This window comes from Podarcis muralis, chromosome 8 (assembly GCF_964188315.1).
Source record: "Podarcis muralis chromosome 8, rPodMur119.hap1.1, whole genome shotgun sequence".
In the NCBI taxonomy this organism is placed as follows: domain Eukaryota; kingdom Metazoa; phylum Chordata; class Lepidosauria; order Squamata; family Lacertidae; genus Podarcis; species Podarcis muralis.
In genome coordinates, this window is record NC_135662.1 from 48,485,942 (window position 1) to 48,511,838 (window position 25,897).

The 25,897-nt window shown below is 40.8% G+C and overlaps 1 protein-coding gene across 15 annotated transcripts in view; it reads left to right on the forward strand.

Moving 5' to 3' along the window:
• Nucleotides 1-25,897, forward strand: part of PTPRM (protein tyrosine phosphatase receptor type M) — a 409,846-nt gene that overhangs the window by 354,747 nt on the left and 29,202 nt on the right. For all 15 annotated transcript variants that reach the window (XM_028737325.2, XM_028737333.2, XM_077933147.1 and 12 more), the window contains 4 exons: nucleotides 1,069-1,156; nucleotides 6,843-6,919; nucleotides 9,392-9,428; nucleotides 22,259-22,356. In XM_028737325.2, the coding sequence (XP_028593158.1) occupies nucleotides 1,069-1,156; nucleotides 6,843-6,919; nucleotides 9,392-9,428; nucleotides 22,259-22,356 (300 nt within the window). The remainder of the gene's footprint in view (nucleotides 1-1,068; nucleotides 1,157-6,842; nucleotides 6,920-9,391; nucleotides 9,429-22,258; nucleotides 22,357-25,897) is intronic.

Here is a 25,897-nt window from a genome sequence, read left to right on the forward strand (position 1 = left end):
GCAGGGCAGGGAAAGGCAAGCAGAGCGAGGAGGAGAGGGGGGGGGAGCAGCCAGGAAACGCCGCGGTGTGGAGGAGGAATCAACTTAGGAGAGAAAGCGAAAAGCCTTGGGGAAAAAGGAAAGAAAAGAGGCAGCTCCAGGAGAGCGCGGGGGAAAGAGAAGCCTCGCTGCTGCTGCTTGGGAGAGTAAATTACTGTACTTGCCTTGCCCCGGGTTAGGGGGCGCAAATTACTTGCCTTGCCCCGGGTTAGGGGGCGCAAATTACTTGCCTTGCCCCGGGTGCTGATAACCCACGCTACGCCGCTGGCAACTATAGTTTGTTTGTTTGTTTGTTTATTTATTCTTTCCCTCATTCCTTCCTTCCTTCCCATCTGGCTGGGTTTTCCCAGCCACTCTGGGCGGCTTCCAACAAAAGATTAAAATACAGTAATTCATCAAATATTAAAAACTTACCCCCCACAAAGCTATAATTCCTAACACCCATAACAAACTACATTTCAAGGATTCTTGGGGGAAAGCCATGCACTTTAAATGTGTGTATACAGACCTTTAAATCTGAAGAAGCCACACGTGTGTCCGGGGTATGGAAAGAGTATTTCATACCTTCAGTTGACTGTGTATTCTGAAAGTTTAAACACCATATTGAGCCTCACTGATCCATAATAATCAGAGCAGGATAATCTTTTGACTTTTGTTGTAATGGAAATGACCTCTAAAAGTTTCAGGATGATTCTTTAAAACCTTTCACTTCTTTTTGCTGTCATTATTCTGAATGTCGGGCTCATCCTATCTCTGCTAATACTCGACTGTACTATGCTTCAGCCTTATCTTCTAAATCTACTGATGCTTCATTTATTTTAAAAAGAACAATGTTTTCATAACCGCTCATGAAATTACTTATAAGTAACAAGCAAAGGAACAAACAATAACTACAGTTCAGTCTTTACGTGTTTTGCACGTTGCTGTGGTATTTTCTCCTTGTGTCTTTCTGTGTTATCTTCAGTGTTTGTTCTGCTACATATTCTTTCGCTTAGTGTTGTTTTTGCTTCCCCTGTTTCTTTTTAACAGAGTTTCTTTGAAGGACAGTCTGCACCTTGGGACTCAGCTAAAAAAGATGAGAACCGAATGAAGAATAGATATGGGAATATCATTGCATGTAAGTGTTGACAAGTGTAGTTGTACCTCTGTGTAAATTTCCTTTTAGCAACTTGACAACGCTGCCCACCTCTATATGTTTGATTTGTGTTGACTTCGTTTATTGTATTTCTTTGCCGCTTTTCATTCAAATGAATCCCAAAGCGGCTTACAAATAATAAATAACCAGAACATAATAGAACATCACAAATGCAGCATAAACTATACAAAGTAATTAACAAATCAATAAAACAATTACCATCTATTTGTGTGCAGTAAAAAACTGAGCTCCGGCCACCATAATTAAAGAATATGGGAGAAGTAAGTACTTTAATAGTTTAAAGACTTCAGAACAGAATTGGCAAGAGATCCAGTGTGGAATAGTGATTAGTGTTGGACTGCAGGAAAGGATTTCACCTTGTATCTTAGCCATGGCACTCAGGCTGGTGACCTTGAGCTCCTCAGAGGAAGGATAGAACCAAACTATATTTAATAATGATATATTTTATTCTCTAGAGTCTAGGATCCTCCTACAGTAGCACAATGGGAAAAAAGGAAATTGAAATATGGTCCCCTGTCCTGAAAACGTTACAGTTGAAATATGAGACAGGTTGTTACAGTACTACATTACTGATTATTGATATGGAATCAGTACTGTTGATAAGTACACATATAATAACTTGTCTCATATTTCAGCTGTAATGTTTTTATACGTAATGCTTCAACCATAATGTTTCCATACAGAAGTGGGGAGCGGAATGCTGTGAAAGCGAAACACACCTAGCTCCCATTTAAGTGTTAGTGGTACACTTGATTTCCATTTATTTCAGTGGGACTTTGAGAACCAAAGTAGACATGTGTGGCAGTTGTGTGTCTATTAAGCACATGAAATGAAGGAGGGGAGGGTCTACACATGTCTTCTTTTAAAAAAGCATATGGGGGGGAGGGGGAAATCAACCCCTCCCTTATCTATTACACTGTGCTCTGTAGGTTTGAAGCAAACTTCTCAGTGCCCAGCTCATGTCTCATACTGGAGGCAGCTAAGGAGAAACTACTTAAATAGAGTGCAGCAACACAAGGCAGGAGAGGAGGTTGGGTTTTAGTTCCCACCCTTGAACTCATAAGCAGACCATCTCATTCCCATTTGTATGTGAAACTGCCTGCACATTTAGTTTGGCTCTCAGAAATGCCTAACATTTGCTGGATTGTGTCCACTGTGGCTGAAGGTTTGTGTAAATATCAAGTAAGCAATGATGGTATTGTTTTTGTTTAAAATATATTGTCTACAAAGTGCTACATCTACAGCCCAATGCCAGTTACACTAGCTTCAGACACATGTTGCTTAAAATATGCTCCTTTAGTCAGTAAAACTAAAGACGTCCAAAGAGAGTTGAGCATCACATTTTATGTAATTAAAATAGTCTGTGACCCCATTTCCTCATGTGGCTTACAGCCATTCATGACACTTTCCCCACAAGTATTACCAAACTTTCTTCTAGGTAAGTGTGTGTAGGATTGCAGTCTTCATTTCCTACTGGATCAGAGTTTTAATTAATCACACAGATAGGTAAATGATGACACTAAATAATAAGCATTCGCCCTTTTGAAGACGGCCTCTAGCGAATAGACTTCACTAAGGTTCATGTTCACTATGAGGAAAGCATTTAATGGCTTTGCCATCCTCTTATCTGAAGGTCTCTTGACTTAAAAGTAGAACCATTAAAGAATAAGGGTTATACAAGTGTGGAACGTTTGCTAAAATAGGGTAATGGATTTTGACAAATACGCATTAGCTGACACTGGGTACATTTACAGGAGAGCATATTATGTAGTGAATAGAATAAGGGTATGTTGAATGAGGCGTTTGCTTGCAAGGAAGAGACACTTCTGAGAAGGTGTCAAGAAAGAATTCTTACCAAGGAAGCTTTCAAAACTGCCCTTTTTCTTGGCACCACTATTGTAGTGCAAAGAGCAGGCATGTGACATCCAATCCCTCTTACCATGTCTGTGCCTTAGTTTAAAGAATAGCTGAACAAATTGAATGCAAAGAAGCAGCTCAGCCAACGTTCCAGAGCAGTTGGATTTGTTTCCTGTTAATTAAAGTGGCTCATATTATCATTTGAATATCTATTTTTAAAAAATAAAAGCAATATTGGAAGTGGCCAAATGCCTAAAGCAGACACTACAATTGCTAACTGCATCATATCCCCAGAGACCTTCAGCATGGACTCCCTTCAGGTACCCTCCCTGAAGCTGCAGAAGTTTGTCTCTCAGCAAAATATTTCCTCGCTTCCCACCAGCTTCCCACCGGTGTAAAGGCTGGAGAAAGATTTGGAACAATTTAGGTGCATTAAGCTTGTTTTATCGACCATCCTCTTACATAAAACCAAAGCGATAGGCGCTTTCACAAACTTGTAACAATATCCAGCATTCTAATAACTATATGCTGCAACTTGTTACTGTCAAAATGGCTTTGGTATAGCAATACAGAGGTAAAATATTTTAATATCAGCAGCATCACATCCTTTTTATCACTACGCATATTCAGTAATGGAATCTAAATCCACTGTAAAGCACCATAAAACAGCTCTTTACTTCCTGCCCTCCTAAAGGGTGCAGTAAATATGCACCATCCATTTCCCCATAAGCATTGAAAAATAAGAAGCTTTTGTAACATCAGGTTCGGGCTCTTTGAGTTCTTCTGCTATAGTTATTCAAAAATACAGACTCGCATAGTAAAGAAAATATGAATTTCCACAAGATGCCTGTTACAATCTAGTTTCCTCTAGAAAGTAACCACTACTATAATGCATTCAAAGGCGTATGTGCTTGCTCTAGCAAAAAGGCATTTACATATTCCTGTTTGTCTGACAGAGCTAGCACAGCTAACAAAGAGTGAACATATTTCTGCAGGATTGTTTAGTAGACAACTAAGGCAGTACAGTGGTACCTCGGGATGCGAACAGGATGCTTTCCGGAGCCCCGTTCGCATCCTGAATGGAACGTAAGATACGACGCCACGTCTGTACATGCGCAAGTCGCATTTTGCCGCTTCCGTGCATGTGCGTGACGTCATTTTGAGCGCATGCGCGAGCGGCAAAACCCAGAAGTAACGCGCTCTGTTACTTCCGGGTTGCTGTGGAACGCAACCCGAAAGCACTCAACCTGAAGCACATTCAACCCGAGTTATGACTGTATTCCAGAGTTGTGCACATGTCGTGAGTTTTTCCAGAAGAACCTACTTACAGAGGGGCATACAAGAGGGCAAACTGTTTAGTCTTGAAATAAACTTCCCATGACACAAACCTCCTTTCATTCCAATTGAACATAAGTTAAACATGCCTTGTGAATTTGGCCATGAGAGCACAAACACCATTTTAAGGAATAGCATTTAATCACAATCTGAGAGTGACATGGACTTTTTTAAAAACACAACCAAAACCAGGTGGAATTCCATAATTTTATCTTTCTGCTTTCCAAGGTATCATATTACTGATGTGCTTGGGGGTTTTGCAGAATGCATTAAGGGAAATAATCTTTCCTGTAAGACGTACTCTTCCAATTTCCACAGTTAATCAGTCATTTAAAAGTAGTATCATGAGTATTTGAAATGCATCCAGAGAGACACCCGTGGAAACAGACATACAGAATATATTCCAGAGATGCTGCCCTGATGTTGATTTGTTGGTTTGTTTAGGTAGTTTATGTCTTGCATTTTCAACAGAGGTTGAAGCTAAGAGGGGTGGGGAAGCAAAACAACAACAACAATGCAATGATTCAGAACAGGGGTAGCCAGGGTGGTGCTGTCTTGATGTTTCACACTACAATTCCCATCAGTTCCAGCCAGTATGTCCAATTTTCAGGCATGATGGAGTTGTTGTCCAGAAAATTGGAAGTGCAACATGTTGGGTATTCCTGTTTTAAAACAACACTATATTTCTTCTTACTTTAACAAGTTACTATTTGTTCAGAAAGTGGTGACAAGTGAAGAGGAAAAAGTAGAGTAGAGGTTGCTTGTTTATTCATTCTCCAACTCCAGAGAGAATGAATCTAGTTACTCTTAAGTAGCTTCCCTAACTGCAGAGTAAAACCGCTGATTTTCAGAGTACAGGTAGCTCACTTTCCCCCCAGAGTTTCTTAATACTTACCTTCTTTGTATAATCTTTCTGGCCTGGTAAACCTGTGAGTAATTGATTTCTATTTTTTATTATTTAAATTTGAATTGTATTTTGAATCTAAATTATAATTGTAATGTGAAAGTATAGTAATATTCAGCTGGTGGGTGATCAGTAAATTTCCCTATCTAAATTACAACTGCACACCTAATCACATTGACACTTCCAGGTAATTTATTTCTGTGATAATACAGAAAGCCCTTTCATATTCCTACAGAGAGTGATTTTATTCCATGGCCCATAAACCTACAGTGATCTGAAGTACGTTTTCAGGTCAACTCCAATACCATGACACATATAATAGTGGAAAATTTACTGCGGTGGATACCAAATTAAAGTGAGCTGCACTGAATTAATGGAAGGTAGAAATGTTGCTAGGTGCGTGTAAGTGTCGCTGTGCATGTGCTCTGTCATTCTCCACCAGCATTCAGAGTAGATTCTGACCTGATTGCCATCATGCCGGAAGTCAATTGAAAGGTTTCTGTATCATGGGTAGTTTCATGGAAAGTCTCCACATGGTACAGGTGATCAGAGGCACCAGTTTGTTGAGAGCAATTTGGCGCGTGGGGGTGGTGTATCACGCATGTGATGTCAGGACACTGGGAGGAGCTGACGGAGGACCCAAACATGGCGGCAGCACAGCTTCCCCCTCCTCCTCTTACCACTGCCACACTGCCACCAGCGGCGGACTGCTTTGAGCCTCTTTTCTCTCCATGGCAGGTTGGAGGCGGAGAAGGAGCTGGCCGCTGATGGCCTCCTCAACTCCCTAATTTTTAGGACATTGGGGAGCCCACCCCCTCCCCCAAAATATTGGAGGTGTGGCCCAATTTTATGCTGAAGCCTTCAAGCAGCCTTTCACATGGAAACTGGAATGTAACATTGTGACTGTGTATTAACATCTGGACTGAAACATCTCAGTAACACGAACAACCACAAACCGAGCAATACACATTATTCCATGGTGTTACCTGTTTCCTTTTGCATCCCAACTATTCATTCTTCTGCTTGGAATGCAGAAGACAGCCTCCACGGAGATAACATAAGGAGTTGAGTTCTAATTCAGAAGGCTTTCAAATGTCTTTGCACTTGGCAACCAATCCAGGAAGAAAATGTTGTGGTCCACAAACAGCAAGCCTATGACTGATTTGCATCACACAAAGACTAAGAATTGGGAAGAAATGGTTTGTAATAAGGAGTGCATGAAAGTCGTGCCAGCTCAAAATCATCACTAATATTGCATTTCAGTCTGAACTTTGTTTACGAAAACACTGTTAGGGGAGGAACACTGAAAACCATAAAGATTTTTGGATGGAAGTTTATTTCAGATTATATTCTACCCCTGAGGACAGGTCCAACTGACTTGTTTTCTTTTTATGTTTTTTTAAAGTAATCATAGCATTGTGAGGGGACAATGTATCTTGTCATCTTGTGTTCCTTCTATTATCCATGTGACTATTTGATGTTGACTGTTATTTGATGAGTATTGAGTAGAATACAAATTCCTTAATGCATGTGTCATGTGTTCTATTTCAGATGATCATTCTCGAGTTAGGCTGCAGCCCATTGAAGGGGACTTAAACTCAGACTACATCAATGGAAATTATATCGATGTACGTATACTCATCTAGACAAGAAATTTAACAGTATTATTTTAAGGAAAGACTTTCATTTGATATTTCAAATGATGTTGCATGCAATCAGGATGCCAGCTGTTAAATTCTGTGAAAAACCAATCTGGAGACCCCCTCCTGTATGCTAGAGATTAAAACGACCAAAGATTGCTAATAAGAAAATAAAATCAGACATTTCCTAAAATTGCCATGTATTGGAGTGGAGACTTGCCAGTAATTTTATCTGGCTACTTTTCCTCCTGAAATTTATGGGGGACCAAAGACATGTTATTTTCATTTTCTGTCAACAACTTGGCATGATTCAATTTTTAAAGGGGGGCTGTTTGCATATTAATGTGACAAAACTCTATAATTCCTAATGCAGTGGCTTGCAATCTCTTGTCATCTCGGCACTTTTAAGCAGCCTTCAAAGTATAGACTGCATCTGTTAACCAGGACTTCTAATGCAAGCAAGACAGTTCATTAAATATGTATGCTGTTTAATTATTGAAGACTGCTTCTTTGTTCATTCTGCATCATGTTAACTTAATGTTTTACATTAGAATAAATTCTTTAAGAGACAGCATTTGGGGGGCATAGAAAGAATGAAATCAAAAGTAGAGCTGGAAATCAAGGAAGAGTCAATGCCATTTTAAGCTCTAAGTCTGCAAAGAAAATCAGTAATTTTCATGTTCGCACATAACATTAATGTTTAGTAACTCAGAACAACCTAGTCATCTTAATTGATATCAACATTGCTTTTATCTTCATTAGTGACACCTTGTGACAAAGCTGCCAATACCTTATATGCACAATTTCCCAATTACTATGACAAAAGTGAATTTAGATCATTTCTTTCTCAGTTAATTAAAACTTGTTTGTTTGTTTGTTTGTTTGTTTGTTTGTTTGTTTGTTTGTTGCATTTTTTTACCCTGCAAGAGTTTCAACAAGCAAATTGCACATCTTATTTGGCAGTCTCAACGTTAAGGAGTGTGTGTTTTGCCATGCTGTAAACTAAATGCTTCTAAATAGTGGTTAATTTAGCTTTAAATCGAAACTTAAGATCCCCCAGAATAGCACACATGGGGAGCAGAGGGGAGATCATTCCATCTGGCAAGCAAAAATGCTTCAACTGATGGAAGAATCCTAATGCACAGGACTGAATTCCTCTTGTTGTTTTCAAGTTAGAGCTGAGCAAACCATTCTTAGTCCAACAAAATGGAATTTCCCCCCAGTCACAAACAACTATTAAAGCACATTCAAAACACTTTTCCCCTCAAAGAATTCTGGACACTGTAGTTTACTCCTCATAGAGTTCAATTCCTAGCAACCCTTAACAAACTACAGTGCCCATAATTCTTTGAGGAGGTGGGAATGTGCCTTAAAGGTATAGATGTCTAAAGATGGAAAAGATTTAGCATTAACTTTATTAATATTGATAAGAAGTTTCTACTGTTAACAGCTTGGTATGCAGTTTTGCCTGTAATGTTTCTCTTTTGGATTCATTTTTAATTTTTAAGTACACCAGAACTGCAAATCCTGTTAGCTTCAGTGACAATTGTACATAAATTTTGTGCTTCAAAGACACTGATGGCGTTAACAGCCTGTTCATTAGAAGTGTGTATGTAAAGGCAATGTAAACATAATAATCATGGATGGGCAAGTGTAATAGAATCCTTATAGAATTGTACGTAACAGTTACTTTTCCTGCTCTTGCCATTTAAATTTCATGGATATGAGCTGCAGCTCAGTGGTAAAGCATATTATCGATAACAAGGAGCAGTTAGGCCAGTGGTCTGACTTGATAAAAAGCAGCTTCCTATGTTCCTACTTTAAGGAATGGCCAATCGTTTAGAGCTTAGGCCTAATTCTTGCATTACCCAGGCCCAACAGTAGCCACAGAAGAAGTTCCATAGTTCTTTGTGGTTCCGTAGTAATAACCAGATGAGAAGCACTGATTTCAACATTATTTCTCCCTTCACTGCTGCTCAGTTAGCAGAACTGGGCTGGCAAGTAACCATGTGATGATTGGATGTGCCAAACAGTATCTGGGTGATGTAGAATCAGATTACAGGAAAGCAGTTTTTCAGTGGATAATATGCTGCCCTGATAACTTAAACATTTGACCTTAGCTGCTGTGCCTTGCAATGCTGCAGGAATTTTGAGAAGTGAAAGGGTTTTAAACAAATGCTGCTGCTACCTGCAGGTGTCACCAGGTTAGACCATTTCCTTTGGAAAAGAACAGGAGCCTCTAGAATACAGCAGCTGTAACTCCTTACCTAATCACACACAGCTTTAAAAGCCTCCTGTCAGCTATAGCTGCTACACCTGTCAGCTTTTCTCATATTCATAAGGTGAAACCTTTGCCCTTAGTAGGTTTCTTTCTGCGTATTTATGTTTATGGTTTTTGCCTTGTTCCTGTGACAGATTGCGCAAGATTCACACAAAACGCTTTTTAAAAATTTATTTCAGGGTTATCACAGGCCAAACCACTATATTGCTACACAAGGTAAGTTGATCTCACATTTATAAGTTTCTTGTATACATGTGTATTGCTCTTTTATGTGGGAAATGCACTTGCGAAGGTTTTCACTTTCGCTTAGGTTGTAATAAACAACTAATACTATAGTCAGTGCACCTGATTTCTTCAGATTAGCTCTCTGATCCCAAAGCATCCCCCAATTTATGACAGAAGTGAAGAATCTTGAAAGAATCTGTGATGAACAGTACAGTACTGTATATATTTAATTAGGCTTTTAGGCTCATTAAAAATGGCTGTACAACTTCCTGGTTCTAATACTCCGGTACCCAAATCTGGCACAGTATAAAGAGCAGCTTCACTTGGCTTCGTATGCTAAGACAACAGATGTTTTAAGTTTTATTCTTCAAAGAGAATAACTTTTATCCTTTATGATTGGGAATTAGTCTTTTTATTTTAAGTTGTGTACTCTGATGAGCATATACAATATATTATTTGTGGCTGTTATACTATACAAAACAAAATGATAATTCTGCTCTGAACATGAACTAGATGTACTAGTGCCATAGGACTATTGTTGAATTTTCAAGATCTAAACACTAAAATGAACTAATTAAAGTAACCTAGAAAACATCACTTGCATGTTTTCCCCCTCATGGAAGTAATCTTTGGTGTAGATTGGGAAACTTCAGGTCTGGAAGTCCTGCAGGCCTCTCTTATCAACCACTGGGGTTCTCCCTAGACCATATCCCTCACCAGCCCTGCTGTGCACTCTCCTCGAGTGAATTTGCTTGGCTGGAATATCTCCTTGATTTGTGGTAATGGCTCTTTCTTGCCTGAATTGAGGATAGAGATGCGAGGACTATAGGAAATTCTGGCTGGCATGTAGCCCACTGTCAGAGGCAGCCAGCCAGACCATGAGTCGGGGAAGCATCCGCCTCAGGCAGCAGAAGTGCAAGAGGCGGCGCTCCGCCCACCCCACCCCCCTTCTGCTGCTGGGAAGGGAGGTGTTCCAGTGTGCAGCATTGGCGCTCATCTTCTCCACCCCCAGACAGAGAAGCTGAGCAAGCGCCAATACTTTGAGGAGTGCCTCAGCTCCCACTGAGGTGTGTGCCAGCTTCGGAAGTGGGGCACAGCAGGAGGCAGCAATTCCTGTTCCGCCTCAGGTGGTGAAATGGGGTGGGTTGGCCCTGCCCACTGTACAAAAGTAGGAGTTGCAGATATTACTCCACCAACTTTTGCTTCTGTTCTCACCCACTTTTGCCCCATCCCAGCACCAGCTTGCACATCTATCTCTTTTGCCACGAATAAATATAGCTCTTAGACTAGGGGTGGGGGGGGCCCTTGGTGTAATTTTTTCCTCTACCTTGAGAAAACGTGATTCCTAACATGTTGGGAAATTCTCACCTTTTTTTACTGATATTTTTGATATGGTTGCTATTTTAATGTTTCCTTATACTTCGTTCAATGTGCAAAACCAACAGCTTGGCTCCATAGAACTGGAGAGCTTTCTTCTACCTACCACAGAAAAATGAAGGAAGGACAGGTTGTTTTCCAAAGGAAAATGCTCATGTTGCCCCTTACAAAACAGCTCTATACTGCCACCTAGTGACAATTTATTTTCATTGCAAGTATTCCACTACAGGGTATTTAAAGTGATAGCTAACTGTCTGTGTGTGTGTGTGTGTGTGTGTGAGAGAGAGAGAGAGAGAGAGAGAGAGAGAGAGAGAGAGAGAGAGATGGTTCATGTTTAAACAAGGTTCTGCACTTTAATGTAGAGAACCGGTAACAGATGAATGAATTGTAGTCTCCCATTTTGAGCCATGTTTACAAAGCATCATGCACTCCACCTGTGTGGCTTAGGGATGAGGTATAACTGGCCTGATAGAGACCCGATAGAGATGCCTGAATTGGAGAAAGATAAGAACATGAATGCCACCGTCTTGCCTTTTCCTCCATTATCTCCAGACATAAACTGGTGACTGAGGAAATTAGCTGACTCTTACTCCTATTTTGGGAGGAAACCAAAGGGTTCCATCCAACTAAATTTTACTCAGAGTAGACCCACTGAAATGAATGCACCCCAGTTAGTCATGCCCATCAATTTCAAGGAGTCTACTTTGAGTTGGACTAGCAATGGCTGCAACCCATATCTTTATTGAAAGCGAGAACATTTGACTAAAACATCTGAACAGACATTTTGGATATGTCCATTAAAATATTTCACCATCATTCTTTCAGTAACCTTTTCATGCATGTATTCCTTTGTACTACGCTCTTCAGGAAAAGGAAATCATTTGAGAAATTAGTTCAAATCCCTACAGAGTTGAGATTGCTATTTAATTGTCCTAGTGCTCTTCTTAAGCTCCATTCAACATATCAAGTGTTAATGAGCAAATATAATTGGATGCCACTAAATAGTGGCAAACATAATCGGTTTGCAATCGGCTACCAATCTGGCTTTTCAACAAAGCTGGAGGGTTGCCTAATCACTTGTGTTTTAGTTTTTTTTTACTGTTTTGGAATCTTCCAAATGAACAAGATTTAGCTTTACAGGGTTTTGCTTAGCAATGAGCTTACCTTTTGTGTCTTTCAAATCAGGTTGATTAGGAAACTGGTGTAAGGAGGACAAAAACAGTTTTACCTATTGTTGTATCAAGGGACCATTAAGCTATGTTTTAAGTGCAACATATTCTAAACCTGCAATTTGGGTTAGAAAATGAGCATCTACTTTTCTTCTATACAGTAGCTATAATAGGCTGAAATTGCCACTAATGAAGACTTCAGGTGATCTACAGTAATTGACAGAGACAGTCACAATAAGCATCTGGGTCATACTTGTAATAAGAAAACTATTGTCTTGATGTAATGGATCATGCATAAAGAACAGGCAGGCACAATTTTAAAAGGACTATTTGACATTTTCCAATTGAGAATATTTATGTAAAATCCCCTTTCAGCTAAAAGGTGGGCTGGTAGCCGTGTTTGATTCCACAGTGTAGGTCATCTTCCCCAAACTGACCCCCCCCCCCCAATATTTAGGTCTACACTGCCATCAGCCCCAGCCAGTATGGCCATGCTGAATGGGCCTGAAGGAGAGTTACAGTCCAAAACATCGGTAGAGCAGCAGGCTGGGGGGAATTGATGTAGACAGCGGAAGTAGACAGCTCAGTCGGTAAAGCATGAGACTCTTCATCTCAGGGTTGTGGGTTCAAGCCCCACATTGGGTGAAATATTCCTGCATAAATGATCCTCCATGGTCTCTTCCAGCTCTACAATTCTATGATTCTATGAATGTTTCCATGCTTTTATCAGATAATGGTTGAAAAATTAAACAACATGCCTAAATGCATGTTCTCTGAACTGGTCACTTGCTTACTACTAAGAAAAACTAAAACCTTTAAAGTGGCTTCATTTTTTTAACAAAAATTAAAAATGCAAGTGCTAATTGGGTAGAAAATATCTGCAGAGTAAAAAGTAACTGGAGAACAAAGAGCCAAATGGCAAACCCCAGTATGTTCACAGAAGACTGAAATTATTGAAATGTCCAGCAGAAATGTGTACATTCCACAGAAAAACTCAATTTGTATGTATGCAATGTTTGTGCATACTCATAAGTTGATTCCCGCGGTGCTTATCCTATAACAAATTTGCCTGCATATCATACTTACCTGACATAAACAGTGTAACCAGTAAAAGTAATATTACAGTTAGACATACAGTTAGACACCGGAGCAGTAATTATATTTGATGTGCTTAAGGCTCAAGTTATTAAGGTATGGTTTAAATATATTAGGCCTAATAAAATATTTTAATTACTAATTCTAAATCAGCACCTGCAAACAGGCATTCTTATTCCTTCAGTTTGCCTCTAGCTGTAAAACAAACCATTTACTTTCTCACTTATATTGTGAATATAATTTTCTTCCTCAATGCAACAAACTTATCATGCTTCAACCATGGGAAAATCCTTTTGTGTCAGCCTTATAAGCCCCTAAAGATAAGCATTTATAACACAAGTGTTTACACAGCTTTGATTGTGGTAGCATAAATAGCAAAATCGCAAAATACCAAGCAATCAGAATACAAATGGCACCTAGTGCATTTCCTGGCCCAGTTCAGATTGCCAACTATAACATTTACAACCTTATACAGTCACTGTTCCCAAACAAGCCTATCCTGGCCTCAGTATCATCTCCAAATGCCCTCCTCAATGTGCCCTTTCCATAAGAAGTGTGGAGGGTGGAAGCAATAGAAGGGGCCTTTTGGTGGTGGCACCTGTCGGTGGAATACATTCCCCAGGGAAGCTTGCCTGGCACCTTCTGCGTTAGGTGAAGACATTCATTCATTTCACCTCCAGTCTTTTTAGTAAATGTTCTCCTTATTCTCCCGGAACAGAATATCTATGGGGAAGAAAATCCTGTTTTCTGTACATTCCTTTCTTCCTTGTTAATTAGATTCTACTTATGCTATGAAAATCACTGCTGTACCTAGTGTTGTAAGTGGTGCCCAGATCTTGCCTTCGTCACAGTGGTAGAAGCTTATTGACTCTTTTTTAAAAAGTATCTGCCTTTCCTTCCATGTTCAATTGCCATTTAGATCAAGGCTTTGTAGAGATTACCTCTGCAGTTCCTAAATCTCATTTGAGCCCAAGTGTTTTCATTTAGTGCTTTTGGTGCAGATACATTTTATCTAAGCAACACAATTAAAATGGTTCACTTCATTTACTTGGCACTGCAGCTGTATTGTAAAGCACAATTGCTTTAAAAAATATAGAAGTGTACAGTTCTTTTTGTGACTTGATTTCTGCTTGGATCAGGTGAAGACTGGAATCAGAGCTCCTTGCTATACGAGAAGAATGCAGTGTCATTTAAATATTGTTTGGTTGGAATTTTCCTGATATTGGTTGGAAATAATTCTTGCTAAGCCAATAAGGATGTGTGATTTTATTGTGCACTACCTAGTTTATACCCTTAAATATGACAGAATATTTGCCATTCCATGACTATGGGACGTCATCAGTAAACAGTAGAAGTCAGGCTGATGTGAAGTATCAAGTGGATCAAAGCCCTTAAGAATTAAAGGAAAAGTTGTTGTTCATGTACAATTTCATTTTTCTTTTATGATATGTGGCACATCTCAAACCTGAAGAATTATTATTATTATTTTGGTTAACTTAATAGTATGTTTTTATTTCATTTATTACTGTTCTAGTGTGCACAAAATCATCTTATGGGTTATCTTGTTTGGCAGCTGAAACTCATTCAAGATTAGTACAAGGCAAAGCTGTAATACAGGTCAAGCAGTAGGAGCACTTAGACGCCTCTTTACACCAACCATTCCAGAGTCACTTCATTTTGCAGGACAGAATATGTAAAAATATGTAAGAAAAGTACAAAGTGACCAGTTCAGATGTGGATGGAACATGACAAGAGGAGGTGGAACTAAGAGTTAGGAACTGTTGTTACAAACTCAAATGGTTCCACAGATTTGGTGGATGTTATTCAACAGGGTATATGGGCTTTTTTGTAAAAGATTTTTTTGCCATTTAGTTTCATTAAGAAATCACTTTAGAACTTTATTTTATGAAGCAGCTATTTTTTATTTTATGTATCTCAGTTACTATATTGAGAATTTAAAATCCCAAATACTAGAAAAATAATGTATACACAGTTCTTATGGGTAATTAGCCAATCAGATCACTGGGCTGGCAGAAAATTAGTAATCCTGTAATTTTGCATTTAAATTGAGCCACATGCTGTGGGAACTCTCCTTAGAGATTAGTCTATTAACAGTTGTGGTGCTCCATAAGGTTACATTAAGGAGAACAGCATTCCTAAACTTTTAATTAAATTACTCAGATTCTGTTATTTTGGTTACTGTCTCAACTATGTTTGTGTTCTAACAAAGTCAAATGACATTTGAAATTTGGCTGCTCCTTTGTTTTCTTTGCATTGGATTGATGCAAAGCTTTATGTTGGTATCATAAGCTTTCCTAACTTTTGACAGTGCTGTTATCATCTCAGAACGAAGTATTGTACCAATGATTATTATTCCCTACCAAAGTCAGTGGTCACATCCACATCATATATTAAAATCATATTAGGTGATTTTCAACTAAGTTTTTCTCAGAGTGGATCCTTTAAATTATTAGACCTAATTTAGAAACGGCATGGTGCAACTGCAGCAGTACAACCGGGTGCCTTTATCTGGCCCATCAGCAACACAACTTGTCTCTCCCGCTTTGGTCTCTACAGCTGCAGCAGGTTCTGCAAGCATCCAACAGCTTGACTTCACTCTCAAAGGCACACTCCTCCATTGTCTCCCAGAAAAGATGGGTGCCAACAATTTAGTAATGTTCATTAATTTCAGTGCCTGGGAACTATAGTTTACCCCTCCCAGGGAGCTAAAGTTCCGAGCACCCTTAACAAACTACAGTTTCCATGATTCTTTGAGGGAAGCTATGTGCTTTGAATGGATGGTGTGGATGTGACTGTTTCAGTTTCCGCTTGTAGGGGCCATCTACACATCTGTTTGTCCCATGGTCTCAAGTCATGAATCTGAGAGGGGTTTTGTTTGTTTTTTGTCCTGCCACTTTCCCTGGGAAAACCCAGTCTACTGCTTAATCAGAACAAATGTCAATCCACAGAAACCTCGCAAGAACTCCCTGCCATCTAACTCTGGGTTGTTCTTCCATATCTCAAGCTCTCTACTATCACTTTTTTCCTTCAGATTTTTCAGTTCTTTCTCATACCTACAGGATACATTTTTCTCCTGGTCCATTTCTCCAATACATTTCTATCTCCCATCTCTTTTGTATGGACAGAAAGATTGAGAGCTACAAACAAAAGAGTGTGTGTGTGTGTGTGTGTGTGTGTGAGAGAGAGAGAGAGAGAGAGAGAGAGAGAGAGTTTATTTCCCCGAGATGTTGCCAATGTTCTCTTTGAGCATTCCAGAGACCAACTGGAAACATGTAAAGATGCTTATCTAGATGAACTTTAGAAGAGAAAAGTCATAGGAAACCTTTTCTCCAGAAAAATTACCTCTTGAATTGCAACTAACAAGGGTTACATTATGGGGGAATTTAAGCCGAAGCCCAACTCCCCATACTCTTAACACTCTAGTAAAACCTGGTAGAAAAAGAACGACTATTTGCAAGGGAAATCAAAATTAGGGAGGTAATTGTGCTGATTGGTTTAGGGAAATTATTATCTTTGTAAAATACTAAAGCTTGACTTCTTTTGAGATATTGTAATGTTTATTTTAATCAGCTACTACAGCAATTAATCGGTTAAATGTAACAAGGTAAATTTGCTGAAAATGTATTAAGCCGACAGTTCTAATTATTACAAAGCATGGCATATGTGGGGCATTAAATTCACTTAATAATTACTGGGGATTGTGCAGATTGAATAAATACTTACCCATTTCTTAGTAGCTTCTTCTTGTTTTTAGTAGTGTCACAGTAGCAAAAGAGAGACTATTTTATATCATTTCCTCATGGTAGAGAGTATTTATAGCAGCCATTATATTATATTGCTAGTAGATTATGTCATTGGATTCATAGCAAGAAAATGCTGAACTTTCCCGTAAGGGGAATGAGAATAAGCTGAACCACACCAAGTCCTTCTGCAAAGCAGGTTCTGTTTATTTTTGAGGTGGTTACTTGCACAGACTCCTGGTACATGCGACTTGAAATTAATCAGGGCTGCACAGCAGCAGTTCTTAGTGGACTGTGCTCTGTGTCAACCTCTGTAAACTTGGCTCCTATAGTGATTACAGTGTCGCTTCCTACCCCAAATCTCTGAAATCGAATTGTTCAGCTCCTGATGACAATAAATCCTGTGCCCCTACCTGCCCTTTAATGCTTTTCAATTCTGTGTGGAGACATGACAGAGTAATAATTTATTCAGATGTCAGAAAATAATTTGAAAAGTGTCAAGTAGAAAAGAAAAATAGGATAGAAGAGAATTACTTTCAAAGACATGCAGCTAGCCTCTTTCCCTCCCATGAATGTCCTGAGTCCAGAATAATTTTGGTGGCTCTCTGGCATATAAGAAAGCAGGTAAAATGGATAGATAACAAATTCTCTATTAAATTCCTACTCCCTGGGGTTATTTTAATTACCATTGTCTTGCTATAGCAGGTAGAACGGAAGCAGGGACACAGCTGACATTCCAAAGGAGAGCATTTCTCTCATCACTCATTCCTAGAGGATTGTGGTACAAACCTAACATCTGCAAGGCTAAAGAAGTGATTTTGGGGGTGTGGGGAAGATGATGGATTATCTTGGAGGAAAGGTTTGATCCAGTTCCTTCCAGAACAATTGGGATTCCTAGTCTTATAAAATTATTTTTCATCTTTTACATTCTTCTACCACCATGCTAATGGTAGGATCTATTTCCTGGCATGATTTATGATTTGCATACCCCAAACAAATACATCTACACAGAAGGTACTATTCACTAAAGATTAATACTACTATCCAGCACCCAGTCATGCACGTTTAGTTCCTACTGATTTTAAAAGCGACATAGCATGCATAACTTATATACAACAACCCAGGATTACAGAATACTATAAAACGCACAGGAAACATATCTGCAAATGAGCTGTTTAGGTGGTGGTGCATGTCATTTTGCCATTGTCTACATCACTACAGAATTATTTTACCCCATTTCTACTACTCTAGTGCAGGCATCCCCAACCTTCGGCCTTCGAGATGTTTTGGACTACAATTCCCATCATCCCTGACCACTGGTCCTGTTAGCTAGGGATCATGGGAGTTGTAGGCCAAAACATCTGGAGGGCTACAGGTTGGGGGTGCCTGCTCTAGTGTTTACTACTTCATTAGATATAATGTGGTAATATGGGCTCAACTGTTTGGGATGAGGAAGTGGCACTGGGTTCCATGAAGGCCTTTCTCCTCTCTGGATAGCCCTCAGCCATGCACACATTGCCCATTATGCAGGATTGGAGATTCATAAAGACCTGCCATCTCCCTTAACCTTCCCTGAGTCCCTTCCTGCTCTTTGGGCTTAGAGCCCCTGACTGCATCCACATGAAGTCATGCTCACACACTGCAGGACAAAGTCTCCTGTTTTTAAGAAGCATAATCAGCCTGGGTAGTGATGGTGGGTGGATCCCAGTTCTCCTTGGGGTGGCTCAGAATGTGTCAAAGAACTCCCCCACCCCAGTAATCAGATATTCAAAGTGGTTTCAAGTCGTTCTGGACCCTTTCCAAGCCTCTTGTGAGTTTCCCCCATAACCCACAACTCCTCAAGCCTCCAGGCCACTATCATACCTGGAATATACATCTGATTGGCCACTGTGAGATCAGGATGCTGGACTAGATGAGCCATTGGCCTCATTCAGTAGGTGGTTCTTACATTTTAAAGAAGCTGTCAGGAGCTGTTTTCAGGATCTGAGGTGTCATAAATATGTGAATGACGCCCAGCTCTAATTCTCTGTTCCATCTGAATCAGGACAATGGGTTAAGGCAGAGGTTTTCAAGCTCCCTTGACCAATTACATTATTTCTGCGGCACCCCATGTGGCTCAGGAGCCCAGTTATGCCACCCCTTGCCTGCAGAGCTGGCAGCCTCTTGCCCTTTTTTGAACACATTCCCTTGTGTAGTGTTCCCTCAGCCTCCACTCCTCTCCCCTCTCCTTGTGAGTCCTTCGGGCAGCTGCTGCTGCAGTAAACAACTGTACAAGTCTTTGGAAGGCAGAGGCATGAGAGGGCATAAGGAGAGGGAGGGAAGGAAAGAGGGACAGAGACCAGTGTTGCCCACGCTACCCTTGACTCTCATTCAAGGCACCCCAGGGTGCCATGGAACACTGGTTGAAAACCACTGGGTTAAGGTGTTAGACCGGTACCTAGAGGTGATGATGGACTGAAATGGACCAATAAATTGAAGCTGAATCCTAAAAACACAGGAATGTTTGGTGTCCCAAGTTCTTGAGTCTGGGAGGTGGGGAGACAGCCTATCATAGATGGTGTTGCATTCCTCTGGAAGAAGCAGGTCCTCCTGAGTTCAGCCTTATCACTGGAGGCTAGTAGTGTCTTATTCCAGCTCTGGCTGGTTCACCAGCTACAGCCTCTTTTGAACAGAAACAACTTGGCCACAGTACTCAATGCTCCAGGTTGGATTATTGCAATGTGCTCTACGTGGGGCTGCCCTTGAATATGATTTGTAAACATCAGCTGGTCCAAAATGCAGCAGCCAGATTACTGGCTGGAGTTCACTTCAGAACTCATATAACCCCTGTTTCAAAACAGTTTGTCCGCTTGCGACATCCTGTCTAGGCCCAGTTCAAGCTGCTCATACTAGTGTTGAAAATCCTATGCAACTTGGGCCCCAAATATCTGAAAGACCACTTCCTTCCCTGCAGACCCTCCTGGGTGTTACAATCAGTGGAGGGGGCTCTCTTGGTAGTTCAGGGGTTGGAGAGCTGGGAAAGGGTATTCCTTGTGCCAGCCCAAAAGTTGAGGAATTCCCTCCCCACAGAGGTACATTTGGCAGCTTCATGGAACAGCTTTCATTGTATGCTGAACATACACCTCTGTACCCTGACAATTGAGATGTATGTTTTAGGCCCAATCTAGTTGTGATTGTGTGGGACGCGGGTGGCGCTGTGGGTAAAAGCCTCAGCGCCTAGGGCTTGCCGATCGAAAGGTCGGCGGTTCGAATCCCCGCGGCGGGGTGCGCTCCCGTTGTTCGGTCCCAGCGCCTGCCAACCTAGCAGTTCGAAAGCACCCCCGGGTGCAAGTAGATAAATAGGGACCGCTTACTAGCGGGAAGGTAAACAGCGTTTCCGTGTGCGGCTCTGGCTCGCCAGAGCAGCGATGTCACGCTGGCCACGTGACCCGGAAGTGTCTCCGGACAGCGCTGGCCCCCGGCCTCTTGAGTGAGATGGGCGCACAACCCCAGAGTCTGTCAAGACTGGCCCGTACGGGCAGGGGTACCTTTACCTTTACCTTTAGTTGTGATTGTAATTTCTTTTAAATTTTTAGTGCTGTATTTATATTTCTGCAACACAACCTGGGCGCTTCTGGTGAGGGACTGGTAGTAGTAGTAGTAGTAAAAAATACAGATAGATGGTTCTGCTCAAGTGCCAAACATAAGATTCTGTTTTGACTGCAGAGGGCTGTAAGCAACTACTCTGCAGCCACAGTTAAAGCAGATATTTGAAATTGGACAGCTTCCCCTTATAAATAATAACTCCATACAGTGCACCTGCTCTGAGCCCTGCAGGCCAATGATATTGATCTTGCAAGAATGATTGCCTAATTTTAATTGCCTTTGTCATTTTTGCGTAGGACACTCACACAAAACAAGGCTGGAGATGCAAGATGAAAACATTAAAGCTAAATGTTTTCAAATGTCAATGAAAAATACATTTTAACAGATTACTGTTGGATACGTGGGTGTGGGTTTCTTCACTTTAATAGTATCCTTTAATGGGTTTCTCCTGAGATAAGTGGGCACACGAGCTTTCAGGTGCAATTAGTGATGTGGTATGTCATTTGCAGCTATTGTTTTAGAAAAAACATTCTTCTTTCAAGGGTGATTACTGTTGCCCTTTTTTTATCAGCTGTCGGCAACTCTGATGTTAAAATTTTAAAGGTATTGCAATGTTTCAAGCAAGTCCTCAAATGAATAGACTAGTAAAATTCTAAATAAGTAACTAAAAAGTGTTGTGAAGAGGATTAGTAATTGGTTGTTTGTAGATGCAAGATTTTAGTAATTGATGGTGTTTTATATCTGCTTATTATCTCTGTCTCCAATAGACACTCAGACAAAGTGACATAGCAGGGTAAAAAAAAAAAAATTGACAGGAGCAAAAGTGTTAGAAGAAGGAATACCTGGGTAGGACCACACCCTCCCCAAAGGCCCAGTCAATGCTTGGGATTCATTGTGGATCCAGCTTTTAGCCTGGATTCCCATAGAGCACTCCAGAAACAACAGACATAGGCTATTCTAGAGCCTAGGCAGATACTTTAGGGGTGGGGGTGGTCCCGGTCTTCCCCCTCCCTCGGGCTCATTTCTTTCGTTATGTTCTAAAATTAAGATAGTTGTCAGGCCTGGCATTTAAACAATGTTCTCTCCTGCTGTCAAAGGGGAAAAAACTGTCTCAAAAAACCTGCCTCATTTCAGAAGGAGCGATTTGAGAATTAGACTAATTAGAGCAATAGTGCAAACTAAGAAAAATGTTTAAACTGAGAAAGGCCAATACCGTCCACTGAAACATTACTCATGTCAAAAGCATAAAAAGCAGCAGCAGAGCTCTCCTGGTGGTGTGCTACTATTTATTTATTTCAACAGTTTATACATACTGTACTTCCTAAGTCTCTAAGGAGTGCTCGCCAGGACAGGGGTGGGGTGGGGCAGGCCTGGGTTGGCCGCAGCCCCTCCTGGCAAGCAGCAGAAGCGCCCCACTACTGCTGATGCTGCCCTGCCTGCTCTATTTATTTTTTTTCAAACTCTCAGCCCTAGTAGTTAGTTAACAGTGCATTCTTAAACATTTCTATTAGAAATAAACATATTGATTACAGTGACACTTTCCCTCAGGTATGTTTGTGCATAGGATTGCAACCTCCTGTTAAAAAACAACAACACCAACTTTCTTTCAAGGGGGGGGGGGAAACACTTAATTGCAAATTAGTTTGAAAGAAACTGAAACCTCCATTGAGCCTTTAACAAGCTAAATTAATGAGCCTACAGAAGATCTCTGCCTCACCTCTTAACGCACTTGAGAGCTGTCAAGTTTTTAATATTGCCTATAACATTATCAGTGTGTATTCCTCCAATCCTGTTATGTGCTGAGAATAACCTGTGGATTGATTTGTCCTTTCAGGACCAATGCAAGAGACAATATATGACTTCTGGAGAATGGTCTGGCATGAAAATACAGCAAGCATAGTCATGGTGACAAATCTCGTGGAAGTGGGAAGGGTAAGAAAGTTTGGAAAATTGTCTATATTTATGCATGGCGTGGGGATTTATCTGTTTTGAATTTAACAACCTTGCTGCTAACTTTTCTACTTAAGTTGTGAGTTGGCCACTCCAGTCTCAAACACAATGGACTTTTGTGTTTTAGAGCAGGGGTTGGCAATGTGCGGCCCATGGGCCAAATGCGGCCCACAAAGACCGTTTTACCGGCCCATAAGCCAAGCCGCCTGCTCAGCGAGTCCCCCGTGAGCTGCGCTAAACCGGCGCAGCGTAGGGATTTGCCGAGCAATGCCGGAAATTGTTTCTGTGCATGCGTAGATACTGGAATGTCCAGACGCCGGAAATCGCTTCTGCGCATGGACAAGTTTCAGCATCTGGGCATGCGCAGAAGCAATTTCCGGTGACACGGACAGGCACAGATGCAATTTCTGGCATCGCGCTGTGCCAGTCCAGCCCACGGACAATCTCCGTGGGAGTGATCCAGCCCATGGCCGGTAAACCTTGCCAACCCGTTTTAGAGCAAGCACGGTGAAGTGGCTCAGGTTGCTAGGTTCAGATTCCTCTATTCAAATCCTCACCCAGGGCCAAACTACATGTGATGGGAGATCTGTGGCTGGATCTCCAGACCTTCCCCCCGCCCCCATAAAAAGAGCTGGAGCGGGTTTTGAATCGGGGGATAATTCACTCCTGTCCCCCTGCTTCTGACACTTTCCATCACATGCTTAAGATGCACCTCTTTACCCATGGTCTTTGACACCTGAGAGAGAGAGATTTAGAAAAATTATACTTTCCAAAATTATATACTGTACTGTCTTTTAGGACAAAATAATAGCCATTTGGCGAACTTTGCGTACTTGTCATAAAAATAGAAGTGTGTGCATGCGCGTACACACACACACACACACACAGCTGCTCGGGAAGGATGGGATAGAAACATAATAAACAAAACAAAACCTCAACAATCTATTTCTCCAGGAAATTTTCTTACTTGTATTAGCCAACCACAGATTTCCTCAGAAATTTGGATGGCTGCAGAAAATTGCACCCAGGTTTCCTTCAACTTCTAAAACACACAGACAAAATACAAGGGAAACCTCCCTAATACACTTCAGATATAAAAGAATTTATTTCTACTCCTATGATTCCAAAAGTACTTCAGTGTGTTTCACTGAATGAGGATAGGCCATTTTGGGACTTTCTGCCTAGTAATTAATTTTTGCAGGGTATAACTACTTTCTGCAGTGACCAGATTGCCTGGCCTTTCCTCAGTGAAGCTGTGCTTTTCATTTCTATAGAAATAATAAGGAGAAGCAATCCAAATTTCTAGGTTCCCAAGGAATAAGTATATTAGGTCATGTACACTTTTATTTTCAAAAGATAGTAACAGAAGTTTGCTTTTCATTTTAAATGGTCAACAAGAGTTGTTGGGTTTCTTATTTATTTTACTGTATCATTAGCATTGATGCAGGTCAGGGTGTTTAAAACAGCCTAGGGAGTACACTGTTCAATTTCCTAGTGAAAATATCAAACTTCATCAACTATGTTGTCAACACCTCCAGGAACAGTGCATTTATTAGCTGCTGGAAAAAATGGGAAATTGTAGATATACTTCGGTGTAGCTAAAGCAGTTATGATGCATGTTTTTAATTTCCTGCCAAAACAGTAGTTTATAATTTCCCCCCTGAAAAATAGACATGTGGACTATAAATGATCAATTAATTTTTCAGTAATATGAGTAAATGTGTCATTTCCAGCTTCCTTTATTGTAAATTCAATTTTCATTCTGTGTTTAGAAAGGGGATTTTTGTTCATGGTTTATTGTGAGTTTAAATCCTAGTGCCTAGACATCTAAAGTGCCTGAGCCTGATCACAAATCAGGGAACAGGACCACTTTTGGATGAGAAAGCAGCACGATTTGTGAGTATAATTAGGTGCTGTTATGAGAGCACAAAGATGCAACCAGTTGGACTGGCTTAAAAGGTCAGATTGAGGCCATTTAGGACCCAAAGGAGTTTGAGACTTGGTGGATCAATAAATCACCTCTGCCACTTGCATTCAAGCTGAAGCAAAAAGTTACAACTAATTTATTGATATGAAACTTTCCAGTATAGTGTTGTGAGCAGAGAGTTTGACTTGCTGGCCTGCAATATTCCTTCTAAATTCATGATTCTCTGACTGTAAAACTGGAATCTGGACAAGAGGATGGCAAGCTTCGTGGTGCTGGTATACAGTTTCGTGGGGGGGTGTTATATTTTTTAATGTTCTTGGTGTATCATTGCTGCAACGTCTGAATTTTTAAAAAGTATTATTAAAATTTAAGTTGGCCTAAGAAGACATAGGGTGATGGGTGAAAATTATCCTTATTTCCACCACACCACCTCTGTGGAGAGAGGACACCTATTGCAAAGTAGTTTTCTGGTTTCTTCTCTAAGTACCTAATTCATGGTTCACCATATCACTGCAGAACTCATTTTATTATTTATATATCCTCATTACTCCCTACCATTCAAGTTAACCACATGACATCAGTCTATTTCTTTAAATGAGGACTACTGTATTTTTCCTAGTCCTGAACAAAATGGATTTATCAATCGCCTGACAGCTTAAATACTTAACTCTTCCTTCCCTGTATCTCATGATATAAATTAGCATTAGCCCTGTTCTACATTTAATTTCCAAAGGGTTCCAGTTTTTCCTATCTTTGACCAAGGAATGTTCTTGCAGGTAGCATAAGTTGAAAAATCATCTTAACCACAACTTCCCCAAATCTCTTAATATCACTGACTCATGGGGTATCTGTATTCCCTTGCAATCTCCAGAATCATCGCAGAGCTTCTAAGAGAGATCTGTGCTTGCCAGATGGTTTGCCATAGGATCTGCTCAACCCAGGCCCATCATCGGCAGGGCCCACCAGAGCCGACACTTGGGCTGCACATCAGTAGCTCTGCTGCAGCCACTAGCACCCCACTCCACCTTGCACTGAAGGGCTCACTCACCTGGGAGCTTATACAGCAACTAGACCATTACAGCACTGCCAATGGGTAAGCCTGTAATGAGGAGGCTGGTAGCTGCAGGAACATTGCCATCAGGGCGCAGCAGATGCTGGAGGCGCCCACAGAGGGCAGTTTGCTCAGGTTCCTCCAAAATCTAGAGCAGTTGTTGTTGTTGTTGTTTAGTCGTTTAGTCATGTCCGACTCTTCGTGACCCCATGGACCAGAGCACGCCAGGCACTTCTGTCTTCCACTGCCTCCCGCAGTTTAGTCAAACTCATGCTGGTAGCTTTGAGAACACTATCCAACCATCTCATCCTCTGTCGTCCCCTTCTCCTTGTGCCTTCCATCTTTCCCAACATCAGGGTCTTTTCCAGGGAGTCTTCTCTTCTCATGAGGTGGCCAAAGTATTGGAGTCTGAGCTTCACGATCTGTCCTTCCAGTGAGCACTCAGGGCTGATTTCCTTCAGAATGGAGAGGTTGGATCTTCTTGCAGTCCATGGGATTCTCAAGAGTCTCCTCCAGCACCATAATTCAAAAGCATCAATTCTTTG